General features: G+C 37.8%; 2 protein-coding genes and 1 non-coding gene across 7 annotated transcripts in view; 2 read left to right on the top strand and 1 right to left on the bottom strand.

The window, feature by feature from the left end:
- PARP14 (poly(ADP-ribose) polymerase family member 14) overlaps positions 1 to 16,572 on the top strand; it is an 86,594-nt gene that overhangs the window by 55,085 nt on the left and 14,937 nt on the right. The gene's annotated exons all lie outside the window — the stretch shown is intronic.
- The window catches only part of HSPBAP1 (HSPB1 associated protein 1), a 57,780-nt gene continuing 43,668 nt past the window's right edge, over positions 2,461 to 16,572 (bottom strand). For 4 of the 5 annotated variants that reach the window (XM_032267740.1, XM_032267737.1, XM_032267739.1 and 1 more), the window contains 3 exons: positions 12,780 to 12,863; positions 3,429 to 3,539; positions 2,461 to 3,333 (listed from right to left, as the gene is read on the bottom strand). In XM_032267740.1, the coding sequence (XP_032123631.1) occupies positions 2,803 to 3,333; positions 3,429 to 3,539; positions 12,780 to 12,863 (726 nt within the window). In that variant the 3' untranslated portion in view covers positions 2,461 to 2,802. Of the gene's footprint in view, positions 3,334 to 3,428; positions 3,540 to 12,779; positions 12,864 to 15,125; positions 15,140 to 16,572 lie in introns of all 5 variants that reach the window. The other variant, XM_032267742.1, reaches the window with a different exon arrangement.
- On the top strand, positions 10,383 to 10,484 carry LOC116542683. Its single transcript, XR_004265319.1, has one exon. It is a non-coding gene; the product is annotated as a small nucleolar RNA U13 (small nucleolar RNA).

Genomic DNA, 16,572 nt, shown 5'->3' with positions numbered 1-16,572 from the left:
AAAATTAACTCCAGACGGATTAAAGACTTAAGCATAAGACCTAACACCGTAAAAACCCTAGAAGAAAATCTAGGCCAAACAATTCAGGACATAGGCGTAGGCAAGGACTTTGTGACCAAAATACCAAAAGCATTGGCAACAAAAGCCAAAATAAGACAAACGGGACCTAATCAAACTCCACAGCTTCTGCATAGCAAAAGAAACAGTCATTAGAGTGAATCGGCAACCAACAGAATGGGAAAAAAATTTTGCAATCTACCCATCGGACAAAGGGCTAATATCCAGAATCTACAAAGAACTAAAAGAGATTTACAAGAAAAAAACAAGCCCATTCAAAAGTGGGTGAAGGATATGAACAGATGCTTTACAAAAGAGACATACATGAGGCCAACAAACATATGAAAAAATGCTCATCATCACTGGTCATTAGAGAAATGCAAATCAAAACTACATTGAGATACCATCTCATGCCAGTTAGAATGGTGATCGTTAAAAAATCTGGAGACAACAGATGCTGGAGAGGATGTGGAGAAACAGGAACACTTTTACACTGTTGGTGGGAGTGTAAATTAATTCAACCATTGTGGAAGACAGTGTGGTGATTCCTCAAGGACTTAGAAATAGAAATTCCATTTGACCCAGCAATCCCATTACTGGGTATATATCCAAAGGATTATAAATCATTCTACTATAAGGACACGTGCACACGAATGTTCATTGCAGCACTGTTTACAATAGCAAACACTTCGAACCAACCCAAGTGCCCATCAATGATAGACTGGACAAGGAAAATGTGGCACATGTACACCATGGAATACTATGCAGCCACAAAACCGATGAGTTTGTGTCCTTTGTAGGGACATGGATGAACCTGGAAACCATCATTCTTAGCAAACTGACACAAGAGCAGAAAATCAAACACCACATGTTCTCACTCATAGGTGGGTGTTGAACAATAAGAACACAGGGACACAGGGAGGGAAGCATCACACACTGGGGTCTGTTGGGGGAAAATAGGGGAGGGACAGCAGAGGTGGGGAGTTGGGGAGAGATAGCATGGGGAGAAATGCCAGATACAGGTGAAGGGGAGGAAGGCAGTACATCACACTGCCATGTGTGTACCTATGCAACAATCTTGCATGTTCTTCACATGTACCCCAAAACCTAAAATGCAAAAAAAACCCCCCCCACACACACACATAAAACACCTTGAAACTTTCCTGACCCCAACCTACACTAAAAAATAAATTTTATATTGAGCCCAATACATACACAGACATAACTAAAAATTTTTATGATACACTTACCTTAAAATAATATTTCATAAAAGGTTTCCTGAAATAATACAGTATTCCAGTTCACTGAAATTATTCTATTCCATTTTTTTAAAAAATGCTGGTCTCACCCACTACGCTGATTTTATAACTAATAGGTCACTATCTGCAATTTGAAAAAGTGGGCAAAGGAGTAGCAGGCATCAACCATAGACTCTCTGCAGTAAAAGATATCTATTTCTGCAATAGGAATATACCAAGAATAACAGCTACCTTACCTTTGGCCGTAACATTCTGTTCCAATGTATCTGATGAGGTATCATCAATACATTCTCATTTTTATTATTCGCTCAGTCAATTATTTATTAAGCACCTACTAGATGCTGGCAACTCATTGTGGCTCTGCAAATAACAGCAATAATCAAAGTCCCTACCCTTAAGGAGTTACATTCTGATTGGGAGAGATAGACGGTAATGAAATTCATAAATACATAGTGGTCAGATGGTGGTAAGTGCCACAGAAAGGCTCTTTTCAGACCTTTCATTCCCTGGGCTTGCTTACATAACAACACCCTCCTTCCTTTGAAAACACATACTTTCTTTGGATTTACTGATGCTCTTACCTCGAGGACAGTAGGATAGGCAGTGATCAGTTCATCTCAAAGGTGCCTTTGTGTATCTTTTCTGTTTTGTATTTGTTCATGCATGGTTACTCAGATCAATATGCTTTTCTAATTTCTAAATTCCTTCTTAGTAGTGCTAATTAATTATCCCTGGATCTTGCAAATGTAATGAGAGTGGGATCAATTGCACTGAGCTAAACCTTTATTCACTGTTGGAGAGACCGTTTCAGTCCCAGGATTGGTGTTCCTAGATGTCTGAGTTCCTGCCTAAAGAGACCTCATACTGGACCCCCAACTACTTTTCTCCTGATTGATCCTGCTCTGAATGACAGGAGTTAACCGTGAGAATTCTGCAGCTGTTAGAACCGAGATCACCTCAGAGCAAGGCTAGACTCCAAATCCAGTAGATCCATTATACTAAAGGTTGGCAAAGTTTTTCTTTTCTATAAAGGGACAGATAGTCTATATTTCTAGCTTTCTGGGCCAGATACTCTGTCACTACTCAATACTGCCATCGTAATCCTGAAGCCACCATAGACAATATGTAAATGAATGGCATGCCATGTTCCAGTAAAACTTTATCTGCAAAAGTAAGCAGCAGGCTGGCCCCCTGAGGCTGATGGAGAGATTACTTCCTGCTGGAAATACTTGGGACTTACATTTGAGACAGGCTGAAAGGATGGCATGAGGGAGGAAAAAAACTTACAAATAAAGAACAGCCAGTTTGGCCAAAGAGAAATGTGCATGAAAGGCGGTGGCAATAGACTGAAATGTAATTCAGTAAGGATAAATACATTTACAAACACGCAAACTGAACTTTTGCTGGTTCATCTTTATTTTACGATCCTACTACTTAAAAATAGATATTTAAAAAATGTTATTTTAAAAGTCATCTTCCACTAGAATCATAAACTTCTTCTTTGTATCAAAAGTTGTGCCACTATCCTGGTTACTTGTGGATTCACCAAGCAGTCCAGCAAGTCATCCGTAGAAATGAATGTTTGAGAAGGAACCGTAGTAGTATTTGAGACAATCTCTTCCTCAACTGCATTTTCACTGTTGCTCATTATTTGTTGTCTCTTGGCACAATGCAGTTTTCCAAAGTGTTCTCCATCCTTGTCATCAAAGTCTTTCCCATCACTTTCAAACATGCCTCCTCTTTGTGAAGGTGGTTCTTCGGATCTCTGTGCTACAGGGACCAGATCTGGCCCAAAGTGACTTGTTGCCTCCGGTTTGCCTATTCCTGTGGTTAAGTTCTGGCTACCTGTTTGGCCCACCTCCACGTGGTCGCACACATTGAATTCCTTTTTCATGTGGTCTCCATCTGTTCTCACTGCTTGGATTTCAACTACCTTAGATGTTCTGCAACGATCAAAAAATGCAGAAACAGCTGCATTTAGGTAGCAACAGTTTACTTCATGGGATGTTTCCTCAACCTAAGGGAAAAGAAAAACGCTTTAAAATGGTTACATACATTTAGTTACACTGGAAAAGAAATGTCTTAGTCGGGGCTGAACCAGAAGCTGCCTACCTCAGTAGGGTTTAACCAGGCTCTTGTATTTTGTGGATTTTCTGCAGTTTTCAGGGCACACACAAGCATACGGGTGATTGCTTCTTCTACCCGGGCTAGGTGATCCTCTTCCTTAATTAAAAAATATATATATATATATATATATATTAACTTTGATTAAGTCTCAGAGAGTAAAGTCTCTTAATTTCATCTTCTGTTCTCTCATCAATATAAACTTTGTTATAGAAGGAATGAATATGCTATTGATAGAACCACAATTTTTGTGTATTTACTATCACCTGCCATCTAGAAGAGTTGCAGAGTATTTCACCAGTCAAAATTAAGTATGTATTCTGTTTATAAGACATGGCCTTAAGTATGAATTACCTTATGATGTTTTCTCCAATCTTTTCCATTATTTGACATGTTTAAAGTTTTTTTTTTAAAGTACTACATACAGAGGAATAATCCCTATAGAGTATGATAAGCAAATCATTTGAGAGATGGAAGAAAAATAACAATAAACATGCTTGGCTACAAGAATGAGATGGCTAGTCATCTAAACATGGCTTTCTTAAGACAGAATAAGTATAAGGTATAGCATTAATGAAAAACTGCATTAAAATCAGTAACTGCTGTTTATCAAAAAATACCAGGAAGGAAAAAAACAAACTAGATGCCTGTAACATATGTAACTGATAAAAGATTAACATGTAAAATAAAGAACCTACACATATCAATAAGAGAAATGAGCAAATGTTTAAAAATGGGCAAGAGACACAAAGACAAGCATTTTTAAAAGGATCAGATGACTCATAAACATATGAAGATATGTTTAGTCTTCAGTGAAGTGAAAATGGAGAAACCCATGATATTTCTCTCAAAAGGGACCTGATAATTCCAAGTGGGACACTGAGAGACAAAACTCTTATATACTAATGGGAGCACAAACTGATAGAGACATTTGGAAAACATGGGTGCATTATCTGGTAAACTTGAATACTGAATACCCTAAGGACCAGCAATACCACTCCTAGATTTATACACAGTCTAGAAAAACTCTTGCACATATGTACCAGGAAACATGTATGAGAATATTCTGCTTATAGAAGCAAAAAACTGAACACTGAATCATTCATCAACAGAACAATGAATAATGGATAAATTATTATTACAAATATATTGATATCCATAATACAGTAATAGTAATTAAAATAGTAACAATGAATAAATATTAATAATGAATAAATTATGGGGTACCTTAACACAATATTATATCACAGAGAAAATGAATGAACAGCTTACATGTGACAACACAAATGAATCTTAGAGACATAATATTGAATTTAAAAAGGCAAATCTCCATAATGAGACACCACTTCATACCACGATAGCTCTAATAAAAAAAGACAGATATGACCAAAAATGAGACATTAACAAGTGTTGGTGAGGATGCAGAGAAATCAGAATCTTCATACATTGCTGGTGGGAATGTAAGTGGTACTTCAGAAACCTGGGAGTTCCTCAAAAGGTTAAACACAAAGTTACCATATGTAAGGATTAATTTTGAGTCAAGTGGGCTAGACTACAGTGCCCAGTTATTTGGTCAAAGAATAATCTAGGTGTTGCTGTGGAGATACCTTGACAAGTGTTATTAGCATTTACAATCAACTGACTTTATGTAAAGGAAATTATGCTCAACAATGTTCATGGTCCTCATCCAATTAGTTGAAGGCCTTAAGAGTAAAAACTGAGATTTCTTAGAGAAAAAATTCTGCCTCAAGACTATAATAGAAGTCCTATGTGAGTTTCCAGGCTGTCAGCCTGCCCTACAAATTTCAGATATGCCAGCCCCCACCATCAAGTAAGCCCATTCCTTAAAGTAAATCTCAATCTCTTGTTCTCTATATAGACATTTCTATCTACTTATTAAATAGATATCTACATTTACATACATATAGATATCATGTAAAGATATCTATCTATATACTCAGAGTCGAATTGCTGGATCATATGGTATGTCAGAGTTCCTCAGAGAAACAGAATTAACAGAAGATATAGCCAGATAACCAGATACAGATATAACATATACCATTAGATTCATTATATACCATAAGATTCAGCCATGCAGTAGCATGCATCAGTATTTCTTTCCTTATGATAGTTGAAAAAATTCCATTGTACACATATAGCACATTTTGTTTATCCACTAATCAGTTGATTGATATTTGGGTTGTGTCCACTTTGTGCTATTATGAATACTACTACTGTGAACATTCATGTAGAAGTTTTTGTGTGGACATATATTTTCATTTTTTCTTGGGTCTACACCTAAGAATGGAATTGCTGGTTCATGTGGTATGCCAGTCAAGGTTCTCCAAAGAAAGTGAACCAATAGAAAAAATATATATGTGTGTATATGTGTACAGAGACAGACAGACGGATAGATGGACAGATAATGTGACAAAACTTTTTTGTTTAAGCAAGAGAATAAGGATAGTGAACAAAACAGACAGGGAAGGGATCAGGAAAAACACAGAACAGATGCAAGTTACTAATAAAATTCTAAGCTGGGCATGATCACTGTAATCCCACAACTTTTGGAGGCCAAAGTGGAAGAACTGCTTGAGGCCAAGAGTTTGACACTGCAGTGAGCTATGACTGCACCAATGCACTCCAGCCTGGGCAGCAGAGTGAGACTCCATCTCTAAAAAATAAAATAAATTCTAGTTTTGGGGTCAGGTAATGAGTTTACTGGTGCTCACTGTATTATTATCCTTTATATCTTACAAACATTTTACATATTCTTTTATATGTATAAATATAACAAAAGAAAAATGCTGAGAATGAGAAAAAAGCTTAAAAATTAACAAAATATTTTGTAACAATGTTTAGAAAAAGAACTAATAAATACATTTCAATACTTAAATAAGGAGGTGAAAAAGATGCAAAGCCACCAGCTGAGAAGAAATGAATGCTGCACCACTTGAACAGAACTAAAATCTCTACTCTTTTCCAAATATGTGATTCATGAAAGCAATATCAGAACCTGGAGTTAACTTGAGTATATGAGTATGGTAGACTCTAAAACCTAAGAGCTTTCTTGGAGCTAAATTTGGCAAAGAGAAGGAATTACTGTCCAATGTTGAAGAGACAATGATAAAAGCAACATATAACAGAGAAAGATATGATTATTTAATTCCAATTGTGCATTCCAGTTTTTCAATAAAGAATGAATGGTCTTCAAACGGAATTATACAGAAAGATGTTGAAGAAGGAACTGGAGGTCTGGTTTGGTGAAGGACAGAAATCATCTACTTGAAATCAGCATGAAGTTCTTAGCTACCACACTTCTAAGTACTACCTTGGAGTCTGTTTATACTCAATGATACTCAATCCTTTGGAAAGTTCTAGAAAAGATGACTAAATCATATATAATTAGCCTTTTAAAACACTGTGGTGAAATCTTTCATGTTATTGAGGCCATGTAAATTCAAATCTAAATAAAATATGAACAAACAGTATCGTATAGTAAATTTAAAGATAGTATATCACAACCAAGTGGTATTTGTTCCAGCAATTAAGGATGAATCAATACTAGGCAATCAATTGATATTACTTATGGCAATACCAGATATTTGCCAAAGAAGAATATTATGTAACCATCTCTATCAATTCAACAAAATTCAATACCTTTTTCTGATTTTAAAAAATCACAAAAAAAGTAATGAAATAGAAATTGATGGATATTTAATGTGATAAAACACATATACATCTCAGACCCAAATCTAGCATTTCACAGTCAGGAACAAGACAAGGAGGCCCACTATCTCCACTATTATTAATGAATTGGATGTATTAGCCAATGTAATCAGACCAAATCTCTACCCCCGCCCCACAATTATAGGCAAACAAATTAGAAAGGAAGAAGAAAAACTATCTTAATTTTCAGGTAATCTGAGAGATATCTGAAAACCCAAGAAAGTCAATTAAAAACTACCACAAAATAAAATAATCCAAATTAACACAAAAATCAATAGCTATCATATTCACTAGTAATATCCAGTTAGAAGACAGAATGGAAGAGAAGGCCTTACCCTAGCAGCAAAACAGATGAAATATGGCAGTCCTCCCTTATCTGCAGTTTCGCTTTCCACGGTTTCAGTTACCCGTGGGCAATCTCAGTTAGAAAATGTTAAACTCAAAATTCCAGAAATAAACAATTTATAAGCTTTAAATTACATGTAGTTCTGAGTAGTGTGATGAAAGCTCTCACCATTCCACTCCACACTGTACATACTACCTGCCTCTGAGTCACTTAGTACCTAGCTCAGTGATCAGATCATTGTCGTGCTATTTGCAATGCTTGTATTCAAGGAACCTTTATTTTACTTAATAATGGCCTCAAAGTACAAGAGTTGTGATGCTGGCAATCTGGATATGCCAAAGACAAGTTGTAAAGTGCTTTCTTTAAGTGAAAAGGGAAAGTTCTCGAGTTAATAAGGAGAGAAAAAACCAGCATGCTGAGGTTACTAAGATCTATGGTAAGAACAAATCTTCTATCTATGAAATTGTGAAGAGAAAAAAAAAATCATGCTAGTTTTGATATCACACCTCAAACTGCAAAGCTGCAGCCACACTGCATGATAAGTGCTTAGTTAAGATGCATAAGTTTGCATCTTAGTCAAGACATTACATTTATAGGTGGAAGGCATGAACAGAAAACTGCTGACTGATCACAGTAGGGTTTGGTAATATTCAGGGTTTCAGTAATCCACTGGGGATCTTGGAATATATCCCTCAAGGATAAGGAGATATTACTGTGCTTAGGAATAAACGTTTAAAAGAAATGAGCAAAGCTTATGTGAGGAAACCTTTAAAACGCAGCTGTAAAAACAAAAACAAAAACAAAAACTGGACTTGGACATATGGAAAGGCATCTAATTTGTGGACAGGATAATTCAACATCATAAAGCTCATATAAAATATAATATGGATCAGATAAAAACATCAAAAGGTTTTTTTTTTTTTTTTTTTTTTCCCTGAAGCTACACAAGCTGATTTTAAAGAACATATAAAAAACAGAGGCAAGAATAGCCAGGAAAACCCTTAAAAGAAAAGCAATGACAGAAGTTAGTTCTACCAATGTTAAAAACATAAGATCTCTCTGAATAAATAGGCAGAAAGGGGCCAGGCCCGGTGGCTCACACTTGTAATCCCAGCATTTTGGGAGGCCGAGGTGGGTGGATCACCTGAAGCCAGGAGTTTTAGACTAGCCTGGCCAACATGACTAAAACCCAACTCTACTAAAAATAACAAAAAATTAGCTAAGCATGGTGGCAGGTGCCTGTAATCCAAGCTACTGAGGAGGCTGAGGCAGGAGAATTGCTTGAACCCAAGAGGTGGAGGTTGCAGTGAGTCGAGATCATGCCATTGCACTCCAGCCTGGAAAACAAGAGCAAAACTCTATCTTAAAAAAAAAAAAAAAAAAAGGCAGAAAGACCAATGGACAAAATAGATCCACATGTGTTCAGATATCTAGCATATGATTAAACAGACATTCAAATCATTAAGGGAAAACAGATTGTAAAATAAATGATGGTCCTGACAATCCTATTACCATTTAGGAAAAGATAAAATTAGATCTCAACCTTATACTATATCCCAGTGAAAAATTTCCAAATGGATAAGAGATCTAAATGCACAAAACATGAAACAATCTAAATTCTAACATGAAACATTGGTGAATTCCTTTACGACATGGGAAACATCATATGACCTTGGTTTCTAATTATGACTCAGAAACAATAAAGTTCAACAACAGATTTCACTGGTAAGGCTGTGGAGGAAACAAGCACTTTCATATACTACTAATGGAAATGCAAAACAGCACAATCACAATGAAGCTGAATCTGGCAAAACCTAACAAAATTAAAGATACATTTACCCTATGACTTGGCAAATCCAGTGTTAAGATCTCCCCCAAAGACACACTTCAACAAATATAAAACAACATATGCACAAGGTTATTCAGTGTCATTATTTGTAATTTTTTAAGATTGGAAACAACCCAAACATCTATCCATAAAGAAACTAATGAACAGTAGGGTACCCATATAATGGGGCATTAGACAGTGGCTGAAGAAAAAATGTAAATATTTCTCTAGACTATTATGTAGTGAAATTCAGGATATTATTGTTGAAGAAAGCAAGGTGTAGAACACTATGGTTTATTACTTTCTGTGGAATAAAGAATATAAAATAAAAAATATATGAATAAATATATAAAGATGAATTATATGCCTATGCACTTTGTAAATATGAGTATATACTTATTTATATATATAAATATATGTATTCATTTACTTAATTTTATATATACATCGAGATATATATGTTTACAAGAAACACTGGAATTATAAACTAGAAATGAATAAAAATGGATCTCTATAAAGGCTGGGAAAAATGGAGTGGATGGAACAGGGATGAAAGGCAGATTTCCCTGAGTATAACTTTTAATATAGTTTTGACAAGTTAAATGTTTTATATATTTGAAATATTAAATTAGATCAAAATTGTTAAAAAGTAAGTAAATCCTAAAATTGAAAACAAACTGAAACAAATGAACTTAACTAAATATCCAATTAGTAAAATAACCATAAAAGAAAAGAATTCCTTCACAATGACTCCTGAATAAACGACTTTGTATCGATCTTCTTAGTGACAGATACAGTCTAATAATACAAAGAATTGCAAAGAAATCTTAATTTTTACTTGCAAGCTTTATGGCTAGTAGTAATATTACTATTTGAATTTTGGAAATGTAAATCTGACACCTTAAAAAAATATATTGCTGGATATAGCAAACAAATAAGTATATTACTGCTTATAAGGACCCAGATTTTCAGTGTAAGAGAAGAGATAAAAATACAGAAACAAATAAGAAAAAATTCTATTATGTTAAACTTGAATTAGGTCCTTTTATAGTTCATAAGTCTGATGACTGGGTGTCATTCTCATGTGTGAGACATGCCTCCCTTAAAGTTTGTTATGATGTCAGCACATTACTTGCCTATATATATTTCTTAAATACATGAATTAGAAATACATCAATATTTATGTATGTATGTATCTATCTATCTATCTGTCTGTCTATCATCTCTCTCTCTCTCTCTCTCTCACACACACATTCTAGCTATGTCACTGGAAGAGCCTGAAAACAGTATAACCCAGGAGCAATGAACAGCTTTAAAGCTGAGATCTGTTTCTAAATACCACTCCCTACAAACAGAACTGTCGCCACCTGGAGAAACGACTGACTTCAAGTTTGGGACACTAAAGGAAAAAGGGTATCATGGGATATCTTCCTGTACCAGAAAGCCAGGATACATTCAAAGTCTAATTAATGGGAACATGTCAAAAGGGCACAGGCCAGCTAGAAGTTTCACTAAAAGGACAGAGAAGATCCAAATTTAAAATTATTTTGTCAAGCTAGAATGTTTAATCAAACTAACATGTTGAAAATAGGGAAAACTGTGAAATACTGGATTTAGAATTAAAATCAGTTTTATAGGTACAGGATAGGATTCAACCTGCCTGACAGCAGATCATGTGGAAAAAAGCACAGATATTTTAGAGTTGAATATGAAACTAAAGTGAGATTAATTACTAAAAAACTAATTCAGTATTACAAGCAGAACTGGAGATATTTAGGATTGAGATCATGTGGGGGTAGAAATCTTATACTCTACCAAATAAGGCCCACTGATACTCAGTTTTAGGTGCTATATGTTAAGAGAACTATTCTCAAAGTGTTTAAAAAGTAGAAACTGCTATGGGGAGGAGGGAGAGCAATAGCTCTCCTTTTTAAACACTTTTTTTCTACTTTTTAAACACTTTGAGAATAGCAATTTCTACTTTTTAAATACTTCCCATAGCAATTTCTACTTTTTATTTCTTTTTAAATACTTTTTATTTCTTTTTAAATACTCCCCATAGCAATTTCTACTTTTTAAATACTTCCCATGTGCCATGCACTATATGAGATGCTTTTACAATGTGTTGTCCAATTTAACCTTATAAACCTCAATACTGAGGTGAGTTCAATTATAATCCTCATTTTATAAGAAAATGGAGGCTTGAAGAGATTAACCGTCTATGTTAGACAGCTAACCAAGGTAACTGTCTTAAAGCTTATCTTAAAGCCGCCTGATTCCAAAGTCTGTGGCCAAAATGGTAAAGAGTCTGAGGGGAAAAGAAGAATCATATAAAAACACCCCATTACAGAAAGTAAATGGTTTTGAGCTTAGAAGAAGAAAAGATTACAGAAACACTTGGAGATATCTTTAAATATTTAAAAAATATGACAGCTCCACTCTTTAACAACAAGTGAACTTCCTTGGGAGATGAAACGCCTGTCAGGGCTATTTTAAGTGTGACTTTGGCATTGGGAATGGAAGTTCTCCACAGATTCTACCTTGACATCTGCTGCAACTCCAGTTCAGCATGCTACAGGCAGAATTTCTGTGACGCTACTGATCTCCTGCCATACCTCTTGCCTAAGACTCAAGGGCTACACCTCTTCTCTAAGCCCACACAATATAGCTTTCTGTTACAATATTCCTTCTGTTCCACTGATTCCAAAGCCATTCCTATTACCAAAGGATAGGAAAAACTAGACTAGGGAGAGGATGTGGCTGTCAAACAGAGCAGAGAGATGCAATCCAGGCTTCAGGTCAGGGAGAGCAGAGATGCAGTCAGGACCTCTGGTTAAAGAGAGACAGCTGCAATTAAGGCCCCAGTTGAAGAGAGACTTCAGCATATGCAGCAGCTATTTTAATTGACAAATAGATCAGGCAATCAGGATTAAGCGCAGCACATTGGAGGGAAAGGCTTCTGGCAGAAATGAAATGATAAAAACCTACCACTGAAAGACTCTGCTTTGAGAATATGTAGAAGCCAAGACAGAATTCTGCAATTAGTAATGACCCTGAACCAAGATGCAGGTGTTTTCATCCCAGATGGTGTGGGAGAAGAGTGGCAACTAGGGACACATATTGGCAAATCTGTCCAGGCCCAGCACAATTTTCCTAATGACACTGGTCAAGGGAGAGGACCCTGCATGCCAACATCAGGCCCATTCTGTGTCCTTAAAACAAACAGAGTGGCACACCACTAAAATTCCTATTTCCAACCTAAACACCCATTAACAGAGGACAGAATACATAAGTTATAGTGCACTGCAACAACAACAAAAAAATACGGAAGTATTGGTTAAAAAAAAAATTACCAAGTTGTACAGCCAGACTTCATGTATCTTTTAAAAGCAGGAATTGCACTTACTTAAGAAAACGAAAAAAAATGAAAAAGTACCAGTTCGATCCATGAGTTTATACTGACAGTGACAGGATCAATGGATTCTACATAATGCCACCAGTGTCTGGGAACAAACAGAACCTGAAAACCAAACAAAGAATGGTTAGCACAAGAATAGGACATTTCATTTTTATGTCAGGGAAAAAAGGAATACAAATGAATTCATGATAATATTGGTGGAGAAAAGCGAAGCAAGAAAAAAAAACCTCACAATCCTTTTTCCTTTTACTTCTTTATCGACAAGTTCGCATTCTCTACAAAAGAAACTGCTAGCATCTCTATTCTCTTTACTCCTGGACCTTCTTTGTCTGCACCTAAATCTTAGTACATGGTTCTCAGATTCTAATTTTTCCTCCTTTCCATCACAAAATAGTTGTATGCATTCTTAGAAAGGGCATAGGTAAAACACATCGGACATGATTTCTGTTTTCTCAGTTTGAAATACAGCCAATGAGAAGATAATGTATAGGAAGGTGGCATTATAGAAGTGGTAAGTTAGAGAACAATGATGTTGGAGAATTTCAGAGGTGGGCAAAACAGGCATGAACTAGGGAGGTCAGGGGCAACATGGATGGAGGAAGTGTGATTTGAACCAGGGCTAGGAGAGCATTTAGACAGAGAAAAGAATGAGGACATGCCAGGAAGGATAAGAGGCAGAGGTGAAGGAGATAGGACTATAGAGGATAGCAAGTAGGTCAGTCTTACTATTGCAGAGGAAATAATGGGAGACACGGTGGGGGAGTTAGTTTAGGGACAGTGAAGGACCCAGACTTCAGAATAAGAATCTAGATTTGAGGCCAGGCACAGTGGCTCATCCCTGTAATCCCAGCACTTTGGGAGGCTGAGGAGGGCAGATCATGAGGTCAGGAATTTGAGACCAGCCTGACCAACATGGTGAAAACCCGTCTCTACTAAAAATACAAAAATTAGCTGGGCGTGGTGGCGCATGGCTGTAATCCCAGCTACTCAGGAGGCTGAGGCAGGAGAATTACCTGAGCCTGGGAGGCGGACGTTGCAGTGAGCTGAGATCATGCCACTGCACTCCAGCCTGGGCGAAAGAGTGAGACTCACACACACACACACACACACACACACACACACACACACACACAAATCTAGATTTTATCTGGTAGGCATTAGGAGTTGCTGAGAAATTATAAGTAGAGGGATGGTTAAAATAGTGGTATCAAGAGAAAGTCTGAGAAGGACAGGAGATACTTACAAAGGTCCACTTATTAAATGTTAAAATCTAAATAGGAAGGTATAATAAACAAAAGCAATGGGCAGAGTCAAGAAGGGTGGCATCTACCCAGACTCAGTATGAGATTTCCTATGGACAGCAGAGCAGATGGAGATGATCTGAAGCTTTTGGGCTTCAGATTTAGGAAACTACTGGTATTTGCTATAAATAAGGCAGGACTGGGAAATGGAAAAAGAGACCCTTTCAGGAAAACTGGAAACTATCAAAGGCCACTTAATTTAGCCATTAATAGATTATGCATGTCCTATCAGAGTAAAGTTTCCAGTGAAGTGGTGAGAGAAGAGCTGGGTTTGAGTAGATTAAAGAATAGACAGGGGGAGGGATCCAAGATGGCCAATTAGGAGAGCTCAGGATTGCAGCTCCCAGCGAAAGCCCAGAGGGTGAGTGGACACCACATTTCCAGAAATATTTTTATTGCCCACAGACCAGGTGATTCTCAGGTGGAGAAGCCCCACAGGTTGCCAGCGTGGCTGTTTCAGTCGGCACAGCTGTTTTTGCCAGTGCCCAGGTGCAGCGGTTCTCCATACAAAATACACTGGTCTGGGCACCGTCTTAGCCGGCGATTGAAGCTCCGGGAAGGCAGAGTTGCCCATTCATCTGATTAAAAAAGGGACTGAAACAGGGAGCCAGGCCAGGAGATTCCCAGGCAAAAAAGCAACACGAATCTCAGTGCAACTGTTTCAGCCGGCACAGTGGGTCGACGCACAGGAAATCACACAGATCCTGATGCTTTTTCAACAGGCGACTGGAACACCTGGGAGAGAGTCAACCATTCAAATAAAAAAAAAAAAAAAAAGGCTCTGAGGCAGGGAGCCAGGTGATCAGGCTTGGCTAGTCTCACCCCACAAAAAAACAGCAATTGGAAACGCTCTGGATTGAGGGTTTCACAGCAAGCACAGCTGAACCTGGGACAGTCCAGTTGTGTGGTGGAGGGGCATCCGCCATTACCGAGGCAGTCCACCACTATGTAGGTAGTTTGCCATTGCTGAGGCAGTCCACCTTAGCTGAGGTAGTCCGTCATTACAGAGAGAGTCCGCCATTATAGAGGTGGCCCGCCATTGCCGAGGCAGTTCTAACTATACCCGTATAAGCAGGACTGCAGGGAAGTTCACATGGCAGCTGAACAGAGCCCAGAGCAGCTCAGCAAAGCCTCTGCAGGCAGACAGTGACTAGGCTGCCTCCTCACTAGGATGGGCAGCCCTGAAAAAAGCCAGCAGCACAACAGGAACTCATAAATAAAGCCCTAACTCCCCAGGAAAGAGCACCTGGGGAAAAAAAAAGGAGGGGTTTATGAGTTCTGCCACAGCAGACTTAAACATACCTGCCCAGCAGCTCTGAATGAACAATGGAGCTCACAGCTCAGCACTTGAGCTCCTATAAAGGACAGACTGTCTCCTCAAGCAGCTCCCTGACCCCTGTATATCCAAACAGTCACCTCATAGAGGAGAGCTCAGACTGACATTTGGTGGGTATCCTACAGGGACAAAGATAGCAAAAGAAGAAACTGGCAGCAACCCTTACTGTTCTGCAGCCGCTGCAGATGATCCCCAGGCAAGCAGGGCCTGGAGTGGACCTCAGCAGCCCTACAGCAGAGGGGCCAGACTGTTAGAAGGAAAACAAACAGAAAGAAATAACTTTATCATCAACAAACGGGACAACCACTCAGAGACCCAATCTGAAAGTCAACAACTATAAAGACGAAAGGTGGATAAATCCACAAAGATGAGAAGAAACCAGTGCAAAAAGGATGAAAACACCTGAAACCAGAACACCTCTCCTCCTACAAGGGATCACAACTCCTCACCAGCAAGGGAACATGGCAGGATGGAGAATGAGTGTGATGAATTGACAGAAACAGGCTTCAGAAGGTGGGTAATAAGAAACTTCTGTGAGCTAAAAGAACATGTTCTAACCCAATGCAAAGAAACCAAGAACGTTGAAAATAGATTTGACAAAATGCTAATGAGAATAAATAACTTAGAGAGGAATATAAGTGAATTGACGGAACTGAAAAACACAATACGAGAACTTCGTGAAGCATACACAAGTTTCAACAGCCAAACTGACCAAGCAGAACAAAGGATATCAGAGATCAAGATCAACTCAATTAAATAAAATGAGAAGGCAAGATTAGAGAAAAAAGGGTAAAAAGGAATGAACGAAGTCTCCAAGAAATATGGGACTATGTGAAAAGACCTAATCTATGTTTGCTAGGTGTACCTGAATTTGACAGAGAGAATGAATCCAAGCTGGAATATACTCTTCAGGATATTATCCAGGAGAACTTCCATAACCTAGCAAGGCAGGCCAATATTCAAGTCCAGGAAATACAGAGATATTCCACAAAGATAATCCTCAAGAAGAGCAACCCCAAGGCACATAATTGTCAGATTCACTGGGGTTGAAATGAAGGAGAAAATACTAAGGGCAGCCAGACAGAAGGGTTGGGTTACCCACAAAGGGAAGCCCATCAGACTCACAGCAGATCTCTCAGCAGAAACCCTACAAGCCAGAAGAGAGTGGGGGTCA

Source organism: Sapajus apella, unplaced genomic scaffold (genome assembly GCF_009761245.1).
Source record: "Sapajus apella isolate SASKATOON/1434 unplaced genomic scaffold, GSC_monkey_1.0 scaffold171, whole genome shotgun sequence".
Taxonomy (NCBI): Eukaryota; Metazoa; Chordata; class Mammalia; order Primates; family Cebidae; genus Sapajus; species Sapajus apella.
This window is presented reverse-complemented; position numbering and strand designations above follow the sequence as displayed.